Consider the following 16,637-nt stretch of genomic DNA (forward strand, 5'->3'; position numbering starts at 1 on the left):
CACCTACACTACAGAAAGAAATAAAGCAATGCAAAAAATGAAATAATAGCCATAAACTAGATACTGGCAGACAGCTGCCAGTACCTAAGGTGGCGGAGACCATTGTGTGTGTGTGAGCTATGTGGGAGGGATCAAGGAGAGTAGGGTGCCAGGGGGGGATCCTAAACTGCAGAAAATAGAAAATAAATAAAATAAATTAACTAAAAAATAGTAGCAAACTGTCTACCAGTAACTAAGATGGTGGTAAAGAATGTGGGGGGGGGGAGCTGTTTGGGAGAGATCAGAGAGGTGGGAGGTGTCATGTGGGAGGCTACTCCTTATGTTGCAATACTATTACCCTTACTAACTAATTAACCCCTTCACTGCCGAGAATTTCAGAAGTGTGGTGCGTAGCTGCAATTAGCAGCCTTCTAATTATCAAAAAACAATGAGAAAGCCATAATGTCTGCTATTTATGAATCTCAGAGAAGCATTTACTATCAGTTCTGTCATAATTGCAGAAAAAAGTTTTGTTTTTTTATATGATCGCATTTTGTGGCTAAATGGTGGCATGAAATATACCAAAATAGGCCTCGTTCAATACCTTGGGTTGTGTACTTAAAAAAAGATATAGTTTTGACACGTAAATAAAAACAAAAAACAAGGCTCTATTTCTTTTTAAATAGAGTGATAGCAAAAATGCGAAAAAGTCTCCTGTATTTTGGGCAAGTTTTTCTCTGGAATTCGCAGTAGCGAAGGGGTTAAAGAGAGCTGCAGGTACAGGAGGAGAAAAACTAACATGGTGAGTAGTAACACTGCTACTGGAGTTGTACTCAGCGGTTTAATGTCCCTTCAAATCATAACCTTTGTAATATCATAATATGAAATAGAAGACAGTGAAGTCATAATTACTTCTATTATTAAATTTGCTTCCTTCTCTTGTTATCCTTTGCTAAAAGAATTATCTAGAAAAGCTCAGGAGCAGCAAAGAACCTAGGTTCAAGCTGCTGATTGGTGGCTGCATATATTTACTGATTGTCATTGGCTCACTCATGTGTTCAGTTAGAAACCAGTAGTGCATTGCTGCTCCTTCAACAAAAGATACCAAGAGAATTAAGCAAATTTGATAATAGAAGTTAACTGGAAAGTTGTTTAAAATTGTATGTTCTACCTAAATCATAAAAGAACATTTTGGGGTTTCATGCCCCTTTAAAGCATTATCTCCTAACAAGCATCTAATGATCTCATAATCTGAGTCTTAAATCATCATCTCCAAACTAAAATCTTATGATATGAAATTCCTCTCTCAATTAAAATCTAACAGACTTAAACCATTATATCCAATCTAAAATCTCATAATTTAGGACTCCAAACTAACATCTCATGATCTGAGACATTATATAGGAAGGTAACCAGTTCTGTCAGAAACAGAGCAGTTCATTGCAGGAGTTCACCCTGAAGCAACCAGATAGATAACAGGGACATTTATCAAACTGTAGATGAACAAGTCCTCAAGCAGAGAACCTGTTCACCTGAAATCTCATTTGCAATGCAGCATCTCTTGTAGAAAATATTAAAGATTGCAAAAAAGCTCTCTTGTGCAATTCCAACCACTGAGCCCGATCAACCAATTTAGCAAAAAGCAGAACCTGCTAATCGCCCTGAATGAGCACCACAATGTTCCAAAAGCAGTGAATGCAATTTGATCAATTTGCCCTTTAGTACATCATTTAGATATAGAGGCAGCTAGATTGGTTTGTAATAAATATTATCCAAACCAAAATTCAAGAGGAGACGAGGTGTGCAGGTTCAGTAAATGTAGGTAAGCTTCTAAATAAAGCCAAGTAATTTTGATATGTAAAATCCCTTTGAGCAAATTAATGTATCCTGCTGTGCAAATGAATTTGGATTGATAATAAAAACCTCCACAATACTAAACTAAACTAACACAATAATGAAAATCTGCACATTAGCAGTGAAATATTTTAAGAGTGGTTAGATATACAACAGAAGCTACTGCCTATTATCTGTGTTTAACAGACTATTATGATTAAATCTGGGTTTTTTTTCCCTTGAAGCAATGTAGCAAATTTGTGTCTTGCACAATTTAAATACAGCAAGCGTATATAAACTCACAAACCTGGAAAGCTAAATTGGCATTTTCATGCATTCCAAAGATTTCTGGGTCATCGGTCAAGGGCAGGTTTTCAATATAGTCTTTGTAATATTGCAGTTTCTCAGCATCTGGACTGAAGTATATACCTAAATTGCGTTTGGAAAAAAAAAAAAAAAGAGAAATACATAGTTCATTGGTAATTGCGCAAACCGTGTATAAAAGCAAAATAAAATCAAGTCTGCTGAAGTTCTGTTAAATTGTAAGCCTGTTAGGTAATATTTTCTGTAATGAAATTGCTTTTCACATATTGGAGAAATAAAGGAATGGAATTATTATGGCTGCTCAATTTTTTTCTTCTATATCTATAATACATGTGACCCAGAATTCAGAGAATGGTATTATAGAAAACATTAACTTCTGCTGTTTTGCATTTCTGAATGTTATACCATTCAGCTGTAACACTTGTAATTCAGTACATTTACTTGACCAGTATGAATAATGCATTTTAAATGACTAGGTATTTTGAGTACATTTTACTCAAGTAGGCATTTTAGTTATATGCATTACGAAAGCAATTTGGAGATGTAACCAGTTAGGTGTTTAATAATTCAGAGTACAATTTAATGTGTGGTATTACTGCTTGAGAAATTCAAACTTCATCTTCAGAGGTATGTGAAATGGTGTCTACAAAAATGATTAATTTATTAAGTAAGATCAGCGGAGAAAAGTAAGTTTAAAGGGACATGAAACCCAAAATGTTTCTTTCGTGATTCAGATAGAGCATGTCATTTTAAACAACTTTCCAAATTACTTTGACTATGTAATTTGCTTCATTCTCTTAGTATCCTTTGTTGAAGATCATACCTAGGTAGGCTCAAGTGCAACTATGTATTACTGGGAGCTAGCTGGTGATTGGTGGTTGCACACAAATGCTTCTTGTCTTTGGCTTCAACAAAGGATATTAATAGAATAAAGAAAATTTGAAAATTGAATTGGAAAATTGTTTCAAATGGTATGCTCTATCTGAACCCTGAAAGAAAAATAATGGATTGCATGTCCCTTTAAGATTCATGTTTATAAAAAAAGTTTTAACTTTGTTCACAATACTAAAGAACATGAAATCCAATTTGTTTATGATTCAATTTAAACAACTTTCTAATGATCTTCTATTATAAAATGTGCTTCATTCACTTGGTATCCTTTGTTGAAGGAACAGCTATACACTACTGGGAGCTAGCTGAATACATCTGTTAAAAAAATTAAAAGAGGCATTTATCTGCAGCCAGCTAGCTCCCAGTAATGCATTGCCTACCTGGGTATGCTTTTCAACTAAGGATACCAAGAGAATTAAGCAAATTTGATAATAGAAGCAAATTGGAAATGTGTTTAAAATCCCATGCTCTATCTGAATCATGAAATAAATGTTCAAGTCCATTTAATTACCATATTGTACTTGGAACTAAAGGGACATGGAAGTGATTAACTAACTTGTAATTCATTTTAGGGAACAACTAAAGGCATTTTGAAAGAAAAAAAAAGTTGTATGTTAAAATGTTGCATTTATTTTAATTGAACTTACTACTTTCGCAAGATTGTCTCTGCCCCTCTCATGTTTTCATTGTAGGTTTGGAGTAATACAGCCAATCAGCCAGTGACGTGCTGTCATAGGAGGCAGGTTAGGCAGCGCCTCACCTGTCCTATGTGTGTAATTAAACCATTTAATACATTTTAATGATAAAAAAAAAAAAAAAAAAAAAAAATTGTAGTTATTGGTGACCACCCACCCCCCGCCACCCACACAGCTATCCTATTCTGAATAATTTTGCGTGTCCAAAAATGTATTCTCAAATACATACACATTGCAAAAGTAGGTAGAGGCTGTGAGCCCTTCCGTTGCGCAATATGATTGTATTTGTTCGTATGGGCCGCTAGAGTGCCACCCAGTGGCGAATAAGCTTTAATGTCTCCTCTTCGCGGCCCATACCGCTCCCTATAGAGGCTGGTCTATAGCAGCCTCGGGAGTCCTGCCTGCCCCCTCAGTCAATCAGCGGTCCCAGTCTCTGACAGTGAGTGACTTCAGTCAGTGGGTGGGACTGGTGCGGCGGGCGGGATATGACCAGGAGGGCTAGGGGCATCATTTATTACAGGGGGGCTGGGAGCATCATTCTATTGCAGGGGGGCTGGGGGCATCATTTATTGCAGGGGGCTGGGGGCATCATTTATGGCTGGGTGCATCATTTCATTGCAGGGGGGCTGGGGGAATCATTTATTGCTGAGGCCTGGGGCATAATTTATTACAGGGGGCTGGGAGCTTCATTTTATTGCAGCAGAGCTGGGGGCATCATTTATTGCAGTGGGGCTGGGGGCATAATTTATGGCTGGGGGCATCATTTTATTGCAAGGGGGCTGGGGGAATCATTTATTGCAGGGGGACTGGGGGCATCATTTTATTGCAGGTAGGCTGGGGGATTCATTTATTGCTGGGGCTTAATTTATTACAGGGGGGCTGGGAGCATCATTTTATTGCAGCAGGGCTGGGGGCATCATTTTATTGCAGGGGGCATCATTTATGTCTGGGGGCATCGTTTTATTGCAGGGGGGCTGGGAGAATCATTTATTGCTGGGGGCTGGGGGCATAACTTGTTACAGGGGGGCTGGGGGCATCATTTATTGCAGGGGGACTGGGGCATAATTTATGGCTGGGGGCATCCTTTTATTGCAGGAGGGCTTAAGGAATCATTTTTTGCAGGGGGACTGGGGGCATCATTTATGGCTGGGGGCATCATTTTATTGCAGGGGGAGCTGGGGGAATCATTTATTGCAGGTGGGCTGGGGGCATTATATATGGCTGTGGGCATCATTTTATTGCAGGGGGGCTGATTATAGACAGGGAGAAGTTGTCTCCACATAGCCCAGCTCAGAACTAGCAAAAATGCACGGATTGCAGTGAAGCTATCTACAAAAAGGGGATTGACCCCAACAACAATTATACTGTGCTATGCAATACTGGCACTAAAAAGTCAGAGCTGAACTAAGTGGTATAAGACTCAATAATGGAACGGCAAAAGCCTGACAATTAATGACAAATATATAATCCCATAAATTCTCAAATAGCGGTCTCACACGCACAGACAACGCCGTGCATTTTTGCTAGTTCTGAGCTGGGCTATGTGGAGACAACTTATCCCTGTCTATAATTGATCCTTCGAGTCTCACACAAACAGTACATATTACTTTTACTCTAAGTTTTAAATGTTTGTCATTACATATATTCTATGTGGTACACATTACCATTTTATCAGCATATAAGTAAAAGTTATGTTTTATTTTATATCCAGTGTCTGGCCTTGACCAGATCACAGATATTTTTGTTGTTCTCTTATAGCAGCAATTCTTTGAGTGCTGAGGTACTGTCAACTTTTTCTCTTGTTCATTCCTCTGTGTTGTAAATAATGCTAATTGCCCTTGTGCAACCTGTTAAATTATTTGTATATTTAATCTACATCTATTGGGTTCATATATGGGCTTGTTTGGGCATATCATAGCAACTGCCTCACCAGTCTCTGACCTCACCACACGTCACTGCAATCAGCTGCCATTTTGCTTATTATGAGAGCAAAGATATTGTAGGGGTGCATTAGGACACCATTATAATTATGCTGCTGCTTTGTTTACTTAGATTACAACAGTTTGACCTTGCAAAAATTGTAACTTAAAGTAAAATATAAACATATTTTAACTCCTTGAGTGCTAACGACGGCTCTGAGCTGTCGCTAGCACTCTCCCTTGAGGAAGATCTAGATGCTCCCACCCACTCCTACATCGGCGACCGGGGCTTCACGTTTTGTGCGGAGATGTCACGTGCAATGACGTGATGACATCACCGCACAACTTTATAAAAAAATCACAATAAGTATAGGGAAAGGGGGCATGCTGCTTAGAAGCCTGTATCTCAGACATCTAAGCAGCTACAGACCCCCAAGACCCACCGTTGGAAAGCTAATCGCCTAACCTTTCCAATCAGCTTAGCACCCAGGTGGGAAAGTACTGAGCACTCAAAAAAGACAAGCTTCTACTTGATCACTATAAGAAAATAGTACTAAAGTACTAACATTAATTACTTCCATGTAACTGATGAAAATGGGGAGATAAGTTACAAAATACAAATAACAGTTATAGACATTCCTTGAATATTTAATAACAAGAAAACAAAGAAAATTTGATAACAGAAGTAAACTGGAAAGTTGTTTAAAATTCTATGCTCTATCTGAATCATGAAAGAAAAGATTAGGGTTTTATGTCCCTTTAAGGGCCGAATTGTCCTGAATGCCCCTGTTTCCGCACAAGCCTTCAGGCTCGCCGGAAACAGGAGATAACAGGACTTAAAACCGCTGCTCCTTAACTCGTACGCCTCCTCTAAGGCTGCGGACATCAATCTGATTGACACCCCTGCTAGCGGCCGATTGGCCACAAATCTACAGGGGGCAGCATTGCACAAGCATTTGACCAGAACTGCTTGTGCAATGTTAAATGCCGACAGCATACGCTGTCGGCATTCAGCGATGTCGGGCGGACATGATCAGCTACAGCAGATCATGTACGTCCGACTGTTAATAAATCGGCCCCATTGTGTGAGACAATTGCAACAGTTATATATGTGCAGCCATCTATCAGCAACTAGCTCTCAGTTATGCATCGCTTCTCCTGAGCCTACCTAGGTATAATTTTCATCAAAGGATACCAAGAGAGCTAAGCAAATTAGATAACAGAAGTACATTGGAAAGTTGTTTAAAATTATGGGCAAAATTACAAGTGGAGCATATTTAACTCTCTCACTTGAGTTTTAACTGTGCTAGAAGTAAGCTTTTTATGCTCGTCGGGTTGCGCTCATATTATGAGTTGAAAGTAAACCGTTTCGTTCTCATGCTAGCCTGACGAGAGCACAAAGCCAAAGTTAGAATATTGCGTGCGTGTTCACGTATTCCCACATATAAGTCAATGGAGCAAAAAAGTGGAAAAAACTAACACCCTACTCTTGTGCAAACCTGATTGCATATTCTTATGTGTGCTAGCCTGATACAGTATGAAAATATGAATATTTCACATTGCAGTGTTCTTCACATAACAGGATACGTTTTATTTATTCATAAATAAATCTTTCTATAGCTGATTTTTTTTGGTACAATATATATTTATACATATATATATATATATATATATATATAATATATATATATATATATATATATATATATATATACATACACACACATGATTATATATAGGTATAGATATATACAGATATATATATATAGGAATATCTATTTATAAATACTTAGAACATATTCTGCCATGTGCAGAACATTGGAATATCAAATATTTACAGTAAATACATAGTTAAAACCTTTATTGATAAATGAATATCGCATAAATATGCTTTTACATGTTTTCATCTTCTTAACTACAAAGGGCCGCAATGCACTTCATTATATATATACATATGTATTTATGTGTTTATATGTGTATATTAGTGATGTCGCGAATAGTTCGCCGGCGAATAGTTCCCGGTGAACATAGCTTGTTCGCGTTCGCCGCGGCGGGCGAACATATGCGATGTTCGATCCGCCCCCTATTCGTCATCATTGAGTAATACTTTGACCCTGTACCTCACAGTCAGAAGACACATTTCAGCCAATCAGCAGCAGACCCTCCCTCCCAGACCCTCCTACCTCCTGGACAGCATCCATTTTAGATTCATTTGGAAGCTGCATTCTTAGTGAGAGGAGGGACAGTGTAGCTGCTGCTGATTTAATAGGGAAATCGATAGCTAGGCTAGTGTATTCAGTGTCCACTACAGTCCTGAAGGACTCATCTGATCTCTGCTGTAAGGACAGCACCCCAAAAAGCCCTTTTTAGGGCTAGAACATCAGTCTGCTTTTTTTTTTTTTTCATGTGTAATCTAATTGCAGTTGCCTGCCAGCGTGTGTGTCAGGCTCACAGCGTATACTGTGCCCACTTGCCCAGTGCCACCACTCATATCTGGTGTAACAGTATATTTAAAAAAAACAACACTTATTTGACTGTGTTAAATAATAGCAGTCAGTTTCCTTCACACGTGTGCGTTTCAGTGCCTGCCTGCCAGGGCACAGTGTCACCCCAGTGCAACTCATATCTGGTGAAACAGTAGTGTATATTTAAAAAAAAAAAAAACTTTTTTGACTGTGTTAAATAATAGCAGTCAGTTTCCTTCCCACGTGTGCGTTTCAGTGCCTGCCTGCCAGGGCACAGTGTCACCCCAGTGCAACTCATATCTGGTGTAACAGTAGTGTAGATTTAAAAAAAAAACACTTTTTTGACTGTGTTAAATAATAGCAGTCAGTTTCCTTCACACGTGTGCGTTTCAGTGCCTGCCTGCCAGGGCACAGTGTCACCCCAGTGCAACTCCTATCTGGTGTAACAGTAGTGTAGATTTAAAAAAATGGGGAGTTTGCGGTTGTGCAAATGGACTGTTTGCGGTTATTTGCAGTGCGTTAAAGGGACAGTCTAGGCCAAAATAAACTTTCATGATTCAGATAGAGCATGAATTTTAAACAATTTTCCAATTTACTTTTATCACCGATTTTGCTTTGTTCTCTTGGTATTCTTAGTTGAAAGCTTAACCTAGGAGGTTCATATGCTAATTTCTTAGACCTTGAAGCCCACCTCTTTCAGATTGCATTTTAACAGTTTTTCACCATTAGAGGGTGTTAGTTCACGTATTTCATATAGATAACACTGTGCTCGTGCACGAGAAGTTATCTGGGAGCAGGCACTGATTGGCTAGACTGCAAGTCTGTCAAAAGAACTGAAAAAAGGGGCAGTTTGCAGAGGCTTAGATACAAGATAATCACAGAGGTTAAAAGTATATTATTATAAATGTGTTAGTTATGCAAAACTGGGAAATGGGTAATAAAGGGATTATCTATCTTTTAAAAAAATAACAATTCTGGTGTACACTGTCCCTTTAAACGGGGAGTTTGGTCTGTCACTGTGAAGCGGGCGTAACCCTTACACTACCTGATCGATACAACATCATACCTGATGTTTTAAAGCACTTTATTCCAAACAATTTAGGAATGTTAGGTGATTTATGCCCTTTATGGATTAAAACCAGACTCTGCATCAACTATGTAATTTTCCATGGGAGTTTTGCCATGGATCCCCCTCCGGCATGCCACAGTCCAGGTGTTAGTCCCCTTGAAACAACTTTTCCATCACTATTGTGGCCAGAAAGAGTCCCTGTGGGTTTTAAAATTCGCCTGCCTATTGAAGTCTATGGCGGTTCGCCCGTTCGCGAACAGTTGCGGAAGTTCGCGTTCGCCGTTCGCGAACGCAAAATTTTAGGTTTGCGACATCACTAGTGTATATATGTCTGTAAATACATATATACACATATAAATACATATGTACACATATATAGACACACACAGTATATATATATACACACACACACACACACACACACATATTTAGACATGTATATGTATGTATCTCAATGTTAAAGCCCTTTGCCTGCTTTTTTTTTTCTAACACCTAAGCCCTCATATCTTTGAGCCGTTATAACTCTAGTGTGAAATATTTTTATTTTTTTTATAATTTTTATTAGATTGTGTTATGAATGTAACTATTCTTTGCTCTGTATTTTTGATGTGTTTTGTGATACTTTTTTGTTTCGCAAAACAGTTAACCAGTGCTCTGAGGACACGGTAATCATTCTAGCGTAAATTGTGATTGCTCTCAAGCGATCGAGTTTACTTTCAATTCGTAACACCAGCAGTAAGCCCAACGAGCACAAACAACCGTGACAAACCCCATACCGCTTGAGTGCAAATGTTTGCGCTACACTCGTAACCTGGCCCTTTATGTTCTATATGAATTACAAAATAAACATTTTTGGTTTCATGTTCCTTTAAATTTCATTAAATAGATTGTAAGTTCCAACAGGAATAGGGCCCTCAATTCCCCCTGTATTTGTTTGTAAAATGTTGTCTTTTATCGTATTGTTTCTCCATTGTACTGTTATCCTTGTACCCATGGACAGCGCTGCGGAATCTGTTGGAGCTTTATAAATAAAGAATAATAATAATAATAGTCTTTAATATTTGGTCTTATTAAGTATGTAAAATAATAAAAAGAAATATTTAAAAATTTGTGTCCTAGAGAAAATGTCTAATATAGTGCTTTTGTCTTATGAGGGTTTTGTGCAATGGGACTTATGTTATATCAGACTTTTGTTCATGAACTCTTGAAGATGACTAGAACCAGGAATTAAATCAAGCTTTTTTGAAATAAAAAAATATGTGGCAACTTAAATATAAGGTTTACATAATTATAAATAAACTGACAATTCCCATAAAATATCAAATACAATATATGAAATAATTGAAGAAGCATACTACCTCTCCACAAGAAGGAAGAGGTTTGACTAGACCATAAGCCAATTTTTTTTTTTTTTTTTAAGGAAAACCTTTCTAAAGTACTAAAAGTGGACTTTGGGGCCCATTTATCAAGCCATTTATCAAGGACCGTGTTTCCGGCTCCATAACCTGCTCCATAACCTGTCCGCCTGAGGAGGCGGACAGAGATTGTGTGAAATCAACCTGATCGAATACGATCGGGTTGACACCCCCTGCTAGCGCCCGATTGGCCGCAAATCTGCAGGGGCGGCGTTACACCAGCAGTTCACAAGAGTTGCTGGTGCAATGCTGAATGTGGAGAGCGTATTGCTCTCCGCATTCAGCGATGTCTGTCGGACCTGATCTGCTGATCGTATCATGTCTGAAGACTCGCCAGAAACAGGGGCCATCAAGCTCCTTACGGAACTTGATAACTAGAGGCCTTGATGATTTCTTTACCTGATGTTAACAATTGAAACCTTTTTTTCCAGCTGTTAATATCAACAATAAGCACAACAGTGAACTAGAGGTATATAAGTTCCTTTTATACATAACAAAGTATGTAAAGTCAATGCTCATATCAAATTAGCTTACATTTTGCATTGACTGGGCATGCTTGAACACATATTTATAGATTACTCTAGACTCCCTAACAGGCCAGATTTTGAGGATACATGAACTGAAGTACAGGTGAAATAACCAGCTGATTAGTAAACATAGTTATTTTACCTGCTCTCACACAAGGTAATCCTAAAAATCTGGCCTGTTGGGGAGGCCTGAGAACAGGTTTGAAAATCATTGCTCTAGAAACACTGTATTTATACAGAACTGTTACATAAATACTTATGAATAACTTAATTTTTATTACATAACAATGAAAAGGCATCTCCGTATCATTAAAGGGACACTGAACCCAATTTTTTTCTTTCATGATTCAGATAGAGCATGCAATTTTAAGCAACTTTCTAATTTACTCTTATTATCAATTTTTCTTTGTTCTCTTGCTATCTTTATTTGAAAAAGAAGACATCTAAGATTTTTTTGGTTCAGGACAGCACTTTTTTATTGGTGGATGAATGTATCCACCAATCAGCAAGGACAACCCAGGTTGTTCATCAAAAATGGTCCGGCATCTAAACTTACATTCTTGCATTTCAAATTAAGAAAATTTGATAATAGGAGTAAATTAGAAAGTTGCTTAAAATGTCATGCTCTATCTGAATCACGAAAGAAAAAAATTGGATTCAGTGTCCCTTTAAGTCTACATAATTAATTGCCTGTTCTAGTAATCAGAAATAATGTTCTTTTTATAATTGTCCCCTTTCTTTCATTTGAAGTCAGAAAATTATTGAAAGGCAAAATCCCTGTAATTTATTAAACAAGTTAAAAACTTTAATGGGCTACTAATAACTGAATTAATCTCAAAATGTCATCTCTGCATTATAGATCTAAAATCTTTTTTTTCACTTTAGCAATTAAAAATGACATCTATATTCTGTACTAGTTAGATATATGGAGTGTGGGCTACTGCGGAACCTCAAACATTTAAAGAAAGTAATTTTATCAAGGACTAAAGTGATAAAAATGATAAAATGGCTTAAAGGGGCAGTAAACACTGTTGATATTTTTATATAAAATGTTTAGCTATGCATAATGAAACAACTTTGCAATATATTTAAATTATTTATTTTGCACCCTTTTAATGTAATTTAGCTCTGAAAATTGAGCAATTTCTAATACTCAGAACATGAAATGCACCTACTGGCTTCTCAAAGCTAACTCTGATACATATCTGTCCCTAATTGGCTTTAACTGATGACAACTGTAAATAAATGCATTTTTTTAATTAACTTTATGACCTTGGCCAGCCTGGTAGATGGAGATTGGCTATTGAAAAATAATTGTAGAAAAAAAGTTGTTAATTTGTAGAGATCTGCATTGAGCAGTTTCGTTGACTGCCAAATGCGGAAGTAGGGGGCTATTTTCGGAATTCAGCTCTTTTCGGAGCCAAATATCCTATTGTGCAAGTTACACAATGGTTTTCCACAGATCTTATTGTGTTTCACTTGCACAAGAGGATATTTGGCTCCGAAAAGAGCTGAATACCGAAAATAGCCTTCTACTTCCGCATTCAGTACTCAATGCAGATCTCTACAAATTAACAACTTTTTTTCTACAATTATTTTTCAATAGCCAATCTCCATCTACCAGGCTGGCCAAGGTCATAAAGTTAATTAAAAAAATGCCTTTATTTACAGTTGTCATCAGTTAAAGCCAATTAAGACTTGGCTAATATGCTATTTTATAGTATCACAACAGAAATGTCTTTTAATTACAAGGTGTTTACTGTCCCTTTAAAGTGAATTTTAAAGTGAGATTTACATTTCTTTCCAATGGCATGGAGAGTCCACAAATCCATTCAATTACTAGTGGGTATTCAACTCCTTGCCTCCAGGTGAAGCCAAAGAACACCCCAGCAAAGCTTCAAGTATCCTCTCACTACCAACAATCCCCAGTCATTCTTTGCCTGTGTAACATTGTACGTGATGTGCGAAGAAGGTGTCAGAAGAAATCAAGTTGTTAATCCTTTAATGGCAAGGCCGGATTGGCCTACCAGGATACCAGGAGATTTCCCGGTGGGCTGCAGCAGCTGGGGCTGGAAAGCAATAATTTAAAGGGGTGATTAATGGATGTAATTGGGTTGCAGGTTGCCTATAAAACAATAATCTGGCACTTTTTTTTAAATACCAAATAATATAATATAATTCTAAAAATAAATATTGGGGGAAGGAGTATCCCAGTAATCTCCTTTGAGAAAAATGGGGAAGGCGCATTATACTGAGTCAATGGAAAATAGGGCTGGCCCCCAAATTTTCCAGGGCTGCTTTTAATTCCCAATCCGGCCCTGTCTAATGGGTACTTTTCCCTGCAAGGATTGGGGTTATGCTGTGTCCATGTTATTCTCTTTAGTAAGAGTAATGGTGGCTTTTAGCAGTTGGAAGACGGCAAGGTGGTCTTTGCTTACCTTCCACTATTTTTGCTACCCCTATATAGAAAGCCAGGGTTGGTTTCTCTGTGTTTTCTTTATCTACAGGTCTATGTCAGTGAGGATTCTGTCACACCTGTTTGCTGTACCTGCCCTACAGCGATCCACAGGTAAGTGCTTTTACCTTCTAGGTTAGAAGGATGCAGCACTTAGGGGTTCCTTGTTAAAAAAAAAGGATACTTAAGAGAAAGAGGTGGATCCTTATGGGACTGAATATCACTTGTTAAGGTTGGGGATTTATTGGGCAGCAGTTCAGACCACTGTTCTGTCATGTGAAGGCTTTGCTTTTGGCTATGGGGATTTGTTTGCGCAAGTTTTCCTTTTATTTAGTTTGGATAATATCTCTTTAAGAAAGTTGTTGGACCACACCTTACTTTTGAATTTGTGATCATGTGACCGCTCTGTTACTTCCTGAGTGCTGAACAGTTTGTTTCTAGTCGGCTGTATAGAAGCCGGATTTTCAAGGAGACAGACCAGATTTTCTAGCATTAGATCGTTTTTCCTGCCTGTCGCTTCTCTCTGATGTTTGCAGCTTTCTAGGATCTGCAGTTTGAACAGGATTTTTCTGCTGGTGTGAATTGGATTCCTGGTTACAGGTTAGGTGAGTCTCTCCAGCATGGCTAGGGTGTAGAGGTGCCGGTTTAAATAATTATTTATCTATGATTAAAATTTTATTCTATTTTTTTATATTGAAATTAGAGTATAAGGGAAATAAAGGGCTATTTTATTTACTATGGATGCAGATCCCAAGCTTTCTCTGTCATTTGATAAATGTCTTTATTGTGCAGATACCCAGGTTATACCTCCTGTGCAATTTTGTTCCCCTTGCCTTAATAAGATTTTATTATTTAAGGATTCCTTATCTGAGCCTTCTTTTTCTCAGGATAATGCTGTTCAGGGGTTGTCTCAGTCTTCCTCTAACATGTCCCAGTCTTTGACAGATTCACATGCAGTGCTCTGCGGTTCCTCTCAGTTTTTGGGAGTGTTTGTTTGCCTAAAGATTTTGCTGCACAGTTGACTTCTGCAGTTTCTGCAGCCCTAAATGCTTTACCTAGTTCTGGTAAAAGGAAGAGGAAATCTAAGAACATTTCTATGGGTTCTGATTCAGCCAAGGCTGATTTGGTTAGTCTTTCTCAGTTATCTAGCGAGGATCATTCCTCTGCAGCTTCTTAGGGCGAGAGCTCTGATTCAGAATCTGCAGTTCCTAGTGCAATAGATTCTGAGGAGGCTAATTTTAGATTTAAACTGTGCTTACTTTTGAAGGAGGATTTAACTACTTTAGATGACTCTTAAACAGTTGCAGAGGCTCCTAAGAAGGCTAATAAACTGAATAGAGTTTTTGATGTCAAATCTAAATCTGTGGAGGTTTTTCCTGTTCCAGATCGCATGTCTGACATTATATCTCAGGAATGGGAGAAGTCGGGTGTTCCTTTTAACCTGTCTCCTGTGTTTAAAAAGATGTTTCCTGTGGCTGATTCAGTGCGAGATCTGTGGTGCACTGTTCCTAGAGTAGAGGGCGCTATATCTACCTTAGCCAAGAGAACTACTATTCCTCTTGAGGATAGTTCCTCTTTTAAAGACCCTATGGATAAGAAACTGGAAGGTTAATTAAGAAAGACGTTTCTTCATCAGGGTTTGCAGTGGCAACCAGTTGCTAGTATTGCGACAGTTGCTGGTGCAGCCTCTTATTGGTGTGACTCATTGTCTGATTTAATTTCAGAGGAGACTACTATAGAGGAGATCCAGGATAGGATCAAGGCTCTAAAGCTGGCTAATACTTTTATTTGCGATGCCAGTATGCAAGTTGTTAGGCTGGGAGTCAAGATTTCCAGTTTTGCAATACTAGCCCGCAGAGCCCTTTGGTTAAAGTCTTGGTCTGCGGATGTGACTTCTAAATCCAAGCTTCTGTCTCTACCTTTTAAGCATAAGACTTTATTTGGTCTTGGTCTGGCAGAGATCATTTCCACGGTTACTGGTGAAAGGGAGGTTTTTTTACCACAGGATAAGAAGAATAGACTCAAGGGTCATCAGACTTATCATTTTCGTTCCTTTCGTAACTTCAAGGGACAGAGATCTTCCTCGTCTGCTAAATCTGAGCAAACCAAGACTTCTTGGAGAGCTAGCAAGCCCTGGAACAGGGGTAAGCAATCCAGAAAGCCTTCCGCTGATGCTAAGTCAGCATGAAGGGGCCGCCCCTGATCCAATTCTGGATCAGGTAGGGGACAGGCTTTCCTTCTTTCAGCAAGCTTGGATTCACAATGTTCCAGATCCTTGGGCAGTGGATGTAGTCTCCCAGGGATACAGGATAGGATTCAAGTCTTGTCCCCCCAGGGACAGATTCCTATTATCAAGATTATCTGTAAACCAGGTAAAGAGAGAGGGCTTCTTAAATGGCATAAGGGATTTGTCCTCTCTAGGAGTGATTATCCCAGTTCCTCTAGCAGAACAGGGTCAGGGTTTTTATTCAAATCTTTATGTGGTTCCCAAAAAGGAGGGAACTTTTCGACCCATTCTAGACCTCAAGTCTCTTAACAAGTTTCTCAAGGTCCCGTCCTTCAAAATGGAAACTATTCCTTCCATTCTTCCTCTAGTTCAGGAGTGTCAGTTTATGACCACCATAGACCTAAAGGATGCATATCTTCATGTGCCTATTCACAGGGAACATTTCAAGTTTCTGACGTTCGCTTTTTTGGATCTTCATTTCCAATTTGTAGCCCTGCCTTTCAGTCTCGCCACTGCTCATCAAATCTTTTTGAAGCTTCTAGAGGTTTTTTTGGCTATGGCCAGATCTCTAGAGATTGCGGTGGCTCCTTACCTGGACGATATCTTGTTCCAGGCCCCATCTTTTCAGTTAGCAAGATCCCATACAGATTCTCTGCTAGCTATTCTCTGCTCTCACGGGTGGAAGGTGAATCTAGAGAAAAGTTCCTTAATGCCAAGTACCAGGGTATGTTTTCTGGGGACAATCATAGACTCAGTATCTGTGAAGATTTTTTTGATGAAGGTCAGAAGAATCAAGCTTCTGGAGGCCTGTCATTCTCTTTAGTCCTCCATGGACATT

The 16,637-nt window shown here is 38.5% G+C and overlaps 1 protein-coding gene across 1 annotated transcript in view; it reads right to left on the reverse strand.

Annotated features, from left to right (window-relative positions):
- The window catches only part of LOC128644608 (dynein axonemal heavy chain 6-like), a gene marked incomplete at its 5' end in the record, with an annotated part of 93,388 nt that overhangs the window by 29,505 nt on the left and 47,246 nt on the right, over positions 1-16,637 (reverse strand). Inside the window, 1 exon segment of the mRNA XM_053697153.1 lies at positions 2,120-2,241. Within this exon segment, the coding sequence (XP_053553128.1) occupies positions 2,120-2,241 (122 nt within the window).

This window comes from Bombina bombina, unplaced genomic scaffold (genome assembly GCF_027579735.1).
Source record: "Bombina bombina isolate aBomBom1 unplaced genomic scaffold, aBomBom1.pri scaffold_799, whole genome shotgun sequence".
In the NCBI taxonomy this organism is placed as follows: domain Eukaryota; kingdom Metazoa; phylum Chordata; class Amphibia; order Anura; family Bombinatoridae; genus Bombina; species Bombina bombina.